The sequence below is a fragment of the Staurois parvus genome, unplaced genomic scaffold (genome assembly GCF_062004578.1).
Source record: "Staurois parvus isolate SC_StPar_1 unplaced genomic scaffold, SC_StPar_1.0 ptg000154l, whole genome shotgun sequence".
Lineage (NCBI taxonomy): Eukaryota > Metazoa > Chordata > Amphibia > Anura > Ranidae > Staurois > Staurois parvus.
In genome coordinates, this window is record NW_028317950.1 from 22,858,509 (window position 1) to 22,871,180 (window position 12,672).

At 41.8% G+C, this 12,672-nt stretch overlaps 1 protein-coding gene across 1 annotated transcript in view; it reads right to left on the reverse strand.

Moving 5' to 3' along the window:
• Positions 1–6,968: 6,968 nt before the first annotated feature.
• Positions 6,969–12,672, reverse strand: part of SLC35A2 (solute carrier family 35 member A2) — a 32,549-nt gene continuing 26,845 nt past the window's right edge. The window contains exon 5 of the mRNA XM_089675236.1: positions 6,969–7,465. Within this exon, the coding sequence (XP_089531362.1) occupies positions 7,438–7,465 (28 nt within the window). The 3' untranslated portion in view covers positions 6,969–7,437. The remainder of the gene's footprint in view (positions 7,466–12,672) is intronic.

Below are 12,672 nucleotides of genomic sequence, written 5' to 3' on the forward strand. Positions count from 1 at the left end.
CTGCCCTAGAACATATCATTAGACAAATTTCCAGGTTGCCTCAAATATCCATTAGCATGAGCAAACTCTTTTGGCTTAAAGCTTGGACAGCAGAAGCTGCCTGCATGAGGCTGGTAAGTGAGCTGGGAATTTGTTGTTTGACATGCGTTGCCCTTCCATGTGCTGCTTGCTGCAAAGACTAATTATATGCTGGGGTAATTCCTTTCAGCACAAGGCTTGGCCCACAAAAGCCTTCTCCAAAGCCTTCTTCACAATGAAGGGGTGCCCTCATTTCTAGGAGTGAGGGACATTTATTACAGTTTGCCTCTCTCTGGGTCCCAGACCGCTGGTGTCAAAAGGGTGCAAAATAGAGTTCAAAACTCTGCCCCCATACCTTTTTATATTTCAAATCAACCAAAGACTCTCCAGTGACAGTTAAATTTGCAAATGGCACTGAACCACCTCTTGTGTCAGAAAGTCATTGTGCCAGTAAAAGACCAGTTCAAAAGTTTCCATTCAAACATTTTCATTGTGCCAAAGCCCAATGGGGATTATTGTACCTAAGATCACTCAACAAATAACCTTCAAATTCCAAAATTCTGCATAGATTCTGTAAGGTCAGCAATTACGCCTCTGAAACAAGGAGAATACATTGCATCAGTAGATATCCAAGATGCCTATCTGCATGTTCCCATTTACCCACCTCATCAGAATTTCTGTGCTTTGTAGTTGCAGAGAATCACTTATTAAACTTCCCTTTGGCCTATCCTCAGCTGCCAGAGTATTCACAAACGTCTTGGCACCTCTGCTAGCCCTGTGCAGAACCCAGGACATTCAAGTCACAGGCTATCTAGATGACCTTCTTCTGAAGGATTCTTATTCCTGTCTGTTATCAGAAAATGGTCACAGGACATTTAAACTGCTGCAGGCTTTTATCTGGGTGAACAAATTAAAACCATCTGCCCCAATCTTCTCTTCACCTGGAATACCTGGGTCTGGCCCTGGCCCTGGACAATTCCCAAGCAAAGAAAATTCTTTCTATAATAGCTCATGCTCAAGATCCAAAAGAAATTGCACACTGAGATTCTCCATGAGAATTCTAGGCCTAGTGGTAGCCTCCTTTGAGGCTGCCTAATTTAATTCAAGAACTCCTCCAACAAAACATTTTGTCGGCATGGAAAAAGCAGGCTCCTTCCCTCAACTTACCCATGCTCCTATCAAGCCAAGCAGGAACTTCCTTTATCTTGGTGGATCACAGCCCCAGGCAGGGGCGGACTGACCATTTGGAAACTCGGGCACTGCTCGAGGGCCGGGGTCAGTAGGGGGCCCCATGAGATGCCCCTGGTACCTTTTTCATAGGCTTTTTTGAGTTTGGGCAAGACACAGGGGCCCCATGATCCCCTATTGCCCGGGGGCCCCATGAGTTGTCAGTCTGCCCCTGGCCCCAGCCCAAACAGTAGGGAAGTCCTTCCTCCCCCTACCACTGGAAAAGCCTTACAAAAGATGCAAGTCTATAAGGCTGGGGAGAAGTGTTTTAATACATGACTGTCCAAGGAACATGGTCAAGAGAGAAAACCAAACTCCCCATCAGCATCCCGGAGGTCAGAGCAGTTAGGTACTTTGCAACACTGGACCTGCTTATGAACAGACGCCAAATCCAAATGCAGTCAGACAATGCCACCACTGTGGCATATACTGTATAATCCAGCAGGTGGACATGAGAAACTGTTTAGTGATTTCTTCAGTCATAACCTTGGAGTGGACAACTGGCAGGTGGATTATACTTGGCCATAGACTGTTCGAATCTAGGCCAGTTAAACAGGGACCGGCCGAGATTTGAACCACGTATGGGCAGGCTGAATGTATACAAGCTGATCGATCAACTTGGGTACAACCCACCTTTTGGATTCACTTGCGATTATTGTTAGCGTTGATTATTATTAATTTCAGGTACTTATATAGCACCATCCATTTACACAGAGCTTTACATATATGTTGTACATTCACATCAGTTCCTAACCCTCATGGGGTGTACAATCTAAGGTCCATAACTCACATTCATACATACACATACATGGGCCAACCTACCAGCATGTCTTTGGAGTGTGGAAGGAAACCGGAGCACCCGAAGGAAGCCCACGCAGGCACAGGGAGAACATGCAAACTCCAGGCAGGTGGTGCTGTGGTTGGGATTCAAACCAACAACCCCTAGTACTGCCAGGCGGAAGTGCTAACAATTTAGCCACGGTGCTGCCAGATTATAGCCTCTAGCAGTAATCACTGTGTTCTCCTGATGGGGATGACTCCCCCCACTGGGAGTACACTAGCTCAGCGGGAGGGATTTCCCCATCATCACTGACTATTTGCAGGAGAGAAAATAGCTGTATAGAAGACTTATCTCAGCCAGTTTATATATGCCTTTGTCCATCACTAGTGGCACACACTAGACCAGAGGCAGTGAAGCTGAACCTGTCATGTTGCTGTTCTAGAAATGCAGTTTACAGCTGAGCTTTTTCACTCTGGTACTTCCTGCCAGATTCCCCCTGAGCAATCCAGACACAAACCTGTTTTAGGCAGACATTCCCTACATAGACAAAGTGTAAACTATTGACACATTCCTGAGAGCAGAAACGCAGGCTGGATTATATCATGTCAAAGAAGTAGAGGGTCCAGATACAACACACATTCCAGAAAATCTGACATCTCTTCTAGTATGTGTCCTCCAGCTGCTTCTCCATATAACATTTCACAAGCAAGACAAAATGGAAAACATTTCATCCTTCAATTCATGGATCCAGCAGTATATGAGAATGAAAGGCAGATGGCAGCGGCCACAGACAGGAACGGGTTTGTCGACATTTTGATAAGCAAGGCCTACTGTGATGGTTATGAGATTAAATATGCCCCAACCACCCCGAATTTTAAAGGTACTGCTCCTGCTGAAAGATGCACAGTCCCTATCAAACTCTTCCTGGCTTGGCTTTTATTCTTCCACATATGCACAAAGGAATCTCTTTATTCAAACTGTGAATGTCCTCTCTATAGGAATGAATGGGGAAACGTTTGCACATGTAACTGTAAGTAAGAGTTCTCTTCTCTTTTAACAGTTCCCCAATGCAGTAGTGGAGTGTTGTACCGTATTATCCATCAATCAAACAGAAAGTTTTTCAAACCTTTTTTGGTTAACTTAAAAAAGTTACAGAAAAAAAGTAAATGTGAAAAAACACTGTACACCCTCCCCACCCCCTAGTCTCCATTATACTTATCTTCTGGGTTGAGGAGTTGTCCGCACCCCCCAGCTGCTCCAACGTTCTGGGATTAGAAATACTTGCTCTTCTCGATCCATGTTGCCAGCACAGATCCGATCAACTCTGATTCTGGTCAGCATTATCACACACAGGAGTCTATCCAGGAGGACCATTTCTTATCAGACTTTTTAGAGCAGTTCCTACTTGAGTAGGTTATCCTACAGTGTTATCAATAGTGGCACACCATGAAGCCAGAGTAGGGGGGGTGTGGTGCCTTCCTCTTTAAAAAAGAATCTCTCTGCGAGCATAAAAAACAGAAAAAAAAATAAACTGCTTAACATGAAGACCTAAGTCCATCCCATCCAAGACACCCAACAGGAGTATTTTGTGGTCCAAACCAGAGGTCACACAACCTGTTAAGTTTTGCTACCACCGCCACCCAAAAAGATCTAATGGAGGGGCATGTCCATACCATATGTAGGAAGGCGCCTACAGAGGTGTGGCAACATTTACAAGAAGGATCAGCCAAATGGGAAATGGCAGCCAGTTGTTGCAGGGTAAAATAAGTTCTATGGAGAAGCTTCATTTGTATAAACTGATCTCGAGCATTAATGATTGACGCTTGTAAAAGTGTTAACTGTGTTTAGCTGCATCATATGCTTGGATGGTAATTTCATTGGCCAGAATAATTATTGTACCAAAAAAAAACAACTTAATGTGGTTCAGTAGCGCAAAATATCTAGTAAATAAAAACGATAAAATCTAAATGTCCAAATGTGATTTTTGATGTGAAAAAGTCCTAACTAAAGTTCCAAAAAAATCTTCAAAAAATCTGCAAACTTATTTTTGGTGAATGCACACCCGAAAAGGGGGGACATTTATTCATTTTGTTCACGTGGTGAATTTGGAGAATTTGAATTTTTTGGGGGGGACTTTATTTAGGACTTTTTCACATCAAAAATCACATTTTGATATTTAGTTTTTTAAGTTTCTATTTAATATAGGATATTTTGCGCTACTGAACCACATTAAGTTGTTTTTTTTGGCACATTGATTTATTAGAAGTGGCAGCAATGATTTGAGCACCAATTGTACTTGTTGACACATTAATTTAAGCACAGTTTTTGCACATAATAATTTATTGTAACCATTGAAATTTATTAATGCTCAAGAGCTAAACTCACCTAGTGTTAACAAGCATTTACATGCTGCAAGCATTTTTTTTTCCAAAACGCTGCTGCTCCTGGATGCACTGGTGTGGGTTTTTTTCTGCCTGTAAACACCTCTAAAAGTGTGTGCATGGCCACATTGGCTAACATGCAGGAGTATTTATAGGCAGAAAAAAAATGCCAGATGCCCCTAAGAGCATCTGTAAGAGCTCATGTACACTGCAGCTGCTAAACTGACGTTCAGGAACTGTTCAACATTTTTTTCAGCAGCCCCTGAACTCTCCCTAATGTTTTCCTATGTGTCCATGTACACATAGTCGTTTACAGTCGTTTTCTTAAACGCACCAAAATTGCACTCAGGAGTAGCGTTTGCGTGTAGATGCGTTTTTTGACAGGTCCATATCCAGATGCTGTCCAGGGCCTTTTTTATTCATCAAAAATGCATGCAAAGCATTTTCCATGTATTCAAATGGACCCAGTACACCAGCGCAGTCAGTTCCAGGTTTCGCGTGCAGGACAAACGCACGGAAACTCAGCTAAACGTGCATAAACACGGCTAAACTGACGTTTTGTAACCTCCGTTTTCTAGCAGTCAGTTTCCAGTGGTCAGAAGAGTTTTCCAAACGCCCCGTGTACATGAGACCTAAGGCCTTACACCCCTTGTCTGTTTGCAACTTTTGGATGTTGTGCCACACTGACACCCAGTGGTTAAAAATATGAACTGCACAAAATTAGTTTCCAAGAAATAAAAGCAAAAAAACTCTCCATTTTGCTAGTTTTGGTTGACTAAACTAGTCAAGTGTGATTTTTAGGGAAACCTAGAGGCTGCCATTGCTAAACGGCTTTTGAAAATGTTGCTTGGTAATTATGATCTATTGCATATAAAAAACTCACGGCGGCACTGACTTGGAATAATCATGCAAATTAGGAAAGTCAGAAGTCATTATCTGCATACTTGTTCTGGGTTAGTGATTCAAAGTAATGAAGCCAGAGAGGTCAGTATCATGACCAAGAATCTAACAGCAGCCTATAGGTTTCTCTCTACAAAGGTTTCCTTTACCTCTTTTAAACACTTATTTTCGGCATGAAGATTATATAAAACCCCCAAAACATTACATGTTTTCTAAAGGCAGAGACCCTAGAGAATAGAGTAGGCATAGTTCCAATTGTTTGTAACAAGATATAGTGCAATGGTTTATGAAACAAAAGTTTTCAGTAAAAATACTAAAGTTAATTTTAGTGTACATAAACGTAATTAGCCAATGTTTTGGTAAACTGTAAAGGATGAGCTTGCACAGAGTAAATTGATACACATGTCAAGCCTTAAAAATGTGTGCGCCCATGAAATGGCAACAAACTTTGTTACCCCATATTTTCCATAGCTGATGCTTTAAAAGGACATCAGTTGAGAATGAACCATGAATAATGGGCCTAAAATGATTGCTTTCACTCTAGTGTACATGATGATGTGTAACATGTGAAGCGCAACCAACATGTGCATTGTGGGGGGTTACATTTTTAGAGGAGGGATTTTAAGTGTGACTGTAATTTTTTACTTTATTTTTTTTACTAAACTTTTTTTTTATATCACTTATGATGCATTTTCTGGTGTCTGGTCTAAAAGATCACTGATTTTGTTCCCCCTGCCTTCCAATTATTCTAATAAAGAGCAGATTGCACTCTGGGGACAGTGACACCAGGACCTGGAAGTGACATTTTACATGGTGCTTCTGGGTCATTAGCAGGAAGGGGAGAGCAGTGCACAGATGCTAATGTCCCTCCCGTCTACCCATCAGATTCTGCCATGCTGGTCCCAGGTCTATTGATGGGCATGCAGAGCCTGGAAACCATGGTACCAGGAGGTCCCATGTAAACTCAGAGCTGTCCTAGTTGGAACTTACACAAGGCTGAAGAATCTCTCTGCCCCCATCTGACAGTGCTGTCACCATACTTGGGCACAGCAAAGATTAGCTTTAAGGCTGCAGCACTAGCTGTCCCAGATCCCACAGGACAGTCCCAGGATTTGAATGAAATCCCAGGGTCCTGGTACTGGAACACATGGCCCTAAATCAATACCTCCTAATGTTGGATGGCATGATCTTCTACCTGATGGTAATTGCATAGTTCTGACATTGACGACATTCATCAAAGTCAGATCTCGAAGGCAAGAGACAGTGGAGTAGGACACAAAGCTTTCTTTTTCAGGTAAGTTGCCAATTAGCATCCAGCCATTTGAGTACAGGAAAGACTGATTTTTTTTTTCTTTCTTTCTGCTTGATACCTGCTATCCCCATTATGTGATGCACTCCCTTAAAGGTGCAAATGTTCTTGACCAATCTTAGCTTTCTGGCCTTTTTTCTGTCTTGTCTGATATCCATAGTCAGCGTTGTGATAGCACCGGAGGATGCTATGAAAGGATGGCATTGATGAGGAAAAAATGCAAGATTCTTATGGACATCATGAAGGTAAGACCACCAAAGGTTTAGAGATGGAGCAGGTATAACAAAAAAAAAAATAAATTCTCCTTGCCAAGCAAAGAGCAGCAAGTATTCTCTGTGAATAACCAAAATGCTTTTGTGTTTTAGATTATATTTTTTTTAATCAATATTAAAAAAAAAATAAATCAGTAACACTGAATACAATCACATATGATGGGACAGTACTGTCATCTACAATCACAGGATTAAAACAGCAAAAAGCAGGTACCTGTCTACTTTTTGTCCAGGCCCTTACTTAAAGATGTGGCAAATATGACACACACTGGCTGCATCACAGCCTCATTTTTTATTATCTATATATTATATTGATTGTTAACACTGATGAGTAACCAGTTACACATTTTCTAAAGAGGAACGGCTTGGAATTTTGGTTTTGTTTGGTACCTACAGACATTCCTTGGCAGCATGGATCCATCCAATGAGAAACTCAGACAGATGTGTTTGTAACAGTCTAAAGCCAAAATTATTAGTAAGTCAATGCAATCTACTTTGTTGTGTTGGTACAGCTCCGGCACTGTGTACTTCTCTGGACATCCATGGTGTTCAAGAGCCTTTCTGTTTTGAAATGGTCCTGAAATACAGAACAGAATTTAATTTGAGGCACAAAATGTCCCAAAACTGGGTAATTTAATAGCAAACATCAATGTCACAGGGTAGGCATCAGCAAAAAAGACTTCACAATAGAAGTAGGCAGCAATCAAAACCTTCACCTGCTTGGGAACTACAATTGCAGGAGTATTTCTTGTAACTCCTTTAATGCTCCTATCATTTATGTCTGATCACCTTCTAAACAGCAACACCATTCTGTAACCTACCTGTTGACTAATCTGTGCAGCAGCCCACGTAGACAATGTGGGAGACTTCCACTGCTAAAGAGGTAAGTAACTGGTGGAGAATAGATGATGATTCAGATTAGAATGGTGTGTGACCAGGGAGAGTTTAATTAATGAACTTGTCTTTTGCAGGGAAAATATGTTGGTTGGTTGTTTTTTTTTTTTTTGAAGTTTACACTTTTTTTAATTGTTTCTTTTATACTATCTATATACACTGCTCAAAAGAATTTAAGAAACACTTTGAAAACACATCAGATCTCAATGGGGAAAAATATCATGCTGGATGTCTATGCTGATATGGACTGAGTAATGTGTTAGGAATGTAAGGATGCCCCATCGTTTGTAGGTTGATAAGTTTCATTTCCATCAGAGGACTGAATTCAAAGACACCCTGAAAATCACAGTGAAAGAATGATGCAGCAGGCTAGTCCATGTTGCTGAAATTTCATTGCAGCAACTGAAAATGGTACTCAGTAGTTTGTGTGGCCCCCATGTGCTTGTATGCATGCCTGACAATGTAGGGGCATGCTCCTAATAAGACGACGGATGGTGTTCTGGGGTATTTCTTCCCAGATTTGGACCAGGGCATCACTGAGCTCCTGGACAGTCTGAGGTGCAACCTGGTGGTGTCAGATGGACCAAACATGATATCTCAGAGGTGGTCTATTGGATTTAGGTCAGGTGAGCGTGGGGGCCATTCAGTGGTATCAATTCCTTCATCCTCCAGGAACTGCCTGCATACTCTCGCCACATGAGGCCGGGCATTGTCGTGCACCAGGAGGAACCCAGGACCCACTGCATCATCGTAGGGTCTGACAATGGGTCCAAGGATTGCATCCTGATACCTAATGGCAGTTAGGGTTCCATTGTCTAGCCTGTAGAGGTCTGTGCGTTGCTCCATGGATATGCCTCCCCAGACCATCACTGACCCACCACCAAAACGGTCATGCTGAACGATGTTACAGGCAACATAACGTTCTCGACGGCTTCCCCAGACCCCTTCATGTCTGTCACCTGTGCTCAGGGTGAACCTGCTCTCATCTGTGAAAAGCACAGGGTGCCAGTGATGGACCTGCCAATTGTGGTGTTCAATGGCAAATTCCAATTGAGCTCTATGGTGCCGGGCAGTGAGCACAGGGCCCACTAGAGGACTTTGGGCCCTCAGGTCACCCTCAAGAAGTCAGTTTCTGATTGGTCCCAGACATTCACACCAGTGTCCTGCTGGAGGTCATTTTGTAGGGCTCTGGCTCCTGTTCCTCCTTGCACAAAGGAGCAGATACCGGTCCTGCTGATGGTTTAAGGACCTTCTACGGCCCTGTCGAGCTCTTCTAGAGTAACTGCCTGTCTTCTGGAATCTCCTCCATGCTCTTGAGACTGTGCTGGGAGACACAGCAATTCTTCTGGCAATGGCACGTAATGATGTACCATCCTGGAGGAGTTGGACTGCCTGTGCAACCTCTGTAGGGTCCAGGTATCGCCTCATGCTACCAGTAGTGACACTGACCCTAGCCAAATGCAAAACTACTGAAAAGCAGTCAGAAAAGAGGAGTAAGGAGAAAAAAGTCAGTGGCATCCACTTGTACACTCATTTCTGTTTTGGGAGTAATTTCATTGTTGCTCATCTAGTGCACCTATTGTTAATTTTATTAACACCAAAGCAGCTGAATCTGAAGAACAACCCCCTCTGCTACTTAACTGACCAGATCAATATCCCAGGAGTTTAATTGACTTGATGCTATACTCTGATTAAAAAGTGTTCCTTTAATTTTTTTGAGCAGTGTACATTTTTTGTTTCACAAAAAATTTTTAGTATGATACAGGATTCCTAAAGTACTATGCACTATCTAGAGTCAGTACAGCAAAATTTGACTCCCTTGAAGCGGGATGCACCTAAACCCTCAGGCTGAGCCATCTAAAAAGGAAAGTGACAGATCTCATTCAGCTTAAGCTGAGCTTTATAAACAATTGGCTCATTCAGCAAAGCTGAAAGTGTAAAGTAGAACTATGACCTCACAATAATGAAATATGTGCTGTAACAATTAAATATACATCATCCATTTCAGTTTTTTTCTTAGTCCCTGAAAAAAGTCCCATGCATGCTGATCCTGTCAGTGAAGTCCACCTAATGCAGATTTCAGCCCACACCTGGCCAGGCCTAGCTTTCTGGACTGACAGCACTGCCTCTGTTATGTCCCCCTATAAGCTGCAGTGTCAAGAAGGGAAAGCATGTGGGACACAAATGAAGGAGGGCTTGGCTCAGTCAGGGAAGGTAAAGATATTTTTTGTTTATTATATTGGGTTTGTACATCACATAGTAACTGGATTTTGGTACTTGCTAAAATGGAACTAAACCCGTCGTTTTAACTGTCTCCCAAAACAGGAGCATTCAAGGCATGCCATGAATAGCTGTCACAGTTACTAGTGTGTCAATGTTGGATCTCAACTGAACTGTCAAGTCATCAAATGACTGGAGGCATAACTGATCTGCTGTTGCCATGGTGCTTCACATGTGATCAAACAGAGGCTAAGATGGCAGCTTCCTTGGCTGTGAAAGATAAGGTTTAGTTCCCCTAAGATTGTTATACAAGAGCCTTTAGTTGTTTAACCATTTACCACCTATCTACAGTACATTTACTGTTGACAGGCAGGCTGGATCATGTACATGTAAATCATCCAGCCTGCTCTGGGTTAGGGGTGTGCAACAGTTCCACGTTTCCCTCTAATTTCTCCCTAGAAAAGGAAAGGATGAGTTCTGCACACTGAGATCTTCAAGTTCCTGACAGAGCCTAAACTAGTCTATGCATGGCCTTCGTCTTATATAGTATACAGCAGTCTTGAAGTGAGATTCAAGTAATAAAGACTAGAATAGAGGGCATCTCACCTTTAGATATGTGAGAACTATACAACCCCAATTCCAAAAAAGTCAGGACGCTGTGTAAAATCTACATAAAAACTGAATGCATTGATTTCAAATCTCATGAACCCATATTTTATTCACAATAGAAAACATATCAATTGTTTCAACTGAGAAAATTTTACATTTTAAGAGAATAAGGTCATTTTGAAATTGAGAAGATTTTGAGAAAATTTACAATTTAATGAAAAAAATAAAAGGTAATTTTGAAATTCCTGGCAGCAACACATCTCAAAATAGTTGGGACAGGGCTATGTTAACCATGGTGTAACATCCCTCTCTTCATTTAACAACACTCTGTAAATGTCTGGGAACTGAGGAGACCAGTTGCTGGAGTTTTGGGAGAGGAATGAGACATGTCTGATATAGGATTCTAACTGCTCAACACTCATGCGGCAAATATTTTCAGTTGGTGAAAGGTCTGGACTGCAGGCAGGCCAGTTAATCACCTGGACTCTTCAACTATGAAGCCATGCCATACTGGAATATGCAAGGCCTTCCCTGCAAAATTTTCTTCTGGATGGGAGCATAAACCTTCCATACACACTAATGCACCCCCATAGCATCAGAGATGTAGGCATTAGACTGTGTGCTGATAACAAGCTTGAAGGTCCCTCTCCTCTATTCCTGGGGAAGTGCTGCCCATGACTGCTAAAAGAATGCCAAATTTTGGTTAGTCTGACCACAGAACAGTTTTACACTTTGCAACAGACCATATTAAATGAGCTTTGGTCCTGGATCATGTTCAAATATGGCTTCTTCTTTGTATGATAGAGCTTTAACTTACTTTTGGATGGCACAGTAAACTTCTTTCACAGTGTTTTTTGGAAGTATGCCTGAGCCCATGCAGTGATGTTTATCACAGAATCATGCCTGATTTAATGCAGTGCCGTCTGAGGGCACGAAGATCATGGGCATCTAATATTGTGTTTCAGTCTTGTCCCTTGCACACAGAGATTTCTCCAGATTCTTAGAATCTTTTTATATTTTATACTGTAGATGATGATATATTTAGTCTTTACAATTTTACTTTGATGAACATTATTCTGAAATTGTTCAACAAGTTTTAGACTCAGCTTTTCACAGCTTGGTGAACTTCTGCCCATCTTTACTTCTGAGACACTCTGACTCTCTAAAATGCACTTTTTATACCCAGTTATTTTACTGGCCGGTTGCCAATTAATCTGATTAGTTGCAAAATGTTCTTCCACTTCTTTCTTGTTAGCACCACTTGCTTTGCCAGCTTTTTGTTTCCTCCTTCCCAACTTTTTGAGAAGTGTTGCTGCCATCAATTTCAGAATGAAATGATTTTTTTTTACTTAAAATGGTACTATTTCTCAATTTAACCATTTAATGTTTTCTATTGTGAATAAAATATGGGTTTATGAGACTTGCAAACCCTTGCATTCTGTTTTTAGGTAGATTTTACACAAACTTGTGAACATAAATATATAACATCTGTGCAAAAAAAAAATCAATATATCTTAACAATAAAATATAAAAGTAAGGCTTCAATAAATCAGTCCATATATCACATAAGTGTCCAACACCACTGATTTTCAAAGTGCTCGTGCTTTAAATCCACTTTGTGCAATCTTGTGCCACCTAAGTGCTCCCAGAACTCTCACCTCCAGTTCTCTTTCAAATAACATATATGAATATATTTCCATTGTTCTCCTCCACTTCTTATGGATACTCCATAAACCTCTTCTCCTCTTAGATAAATGCCTGCTTATGAAGTTGCAAATATAGATAGATGTGCAGAAGGCAGCATTGAGACTAAGGCGGAGCAGTGCGCCGTGTCGAGATCTCTCCCAAACCAGTATGGTCTGCAGGTAGATGACGAGCTGTTCGTAGCTCCCCAGGGTCCCCAGTAAGGTTTCCATCACAGCTCAGATCTGTTAATCTCTGTCCCGTGCAGTCAACTTTCACCGACTGAAGAGCTTGGGGCTGAGGAGAGCAAGGAGCGGGGGAGGACGAACCGCTCGTCATCTACCTGCAGGCCATACTGGTTTGGGAGACCTCGACACA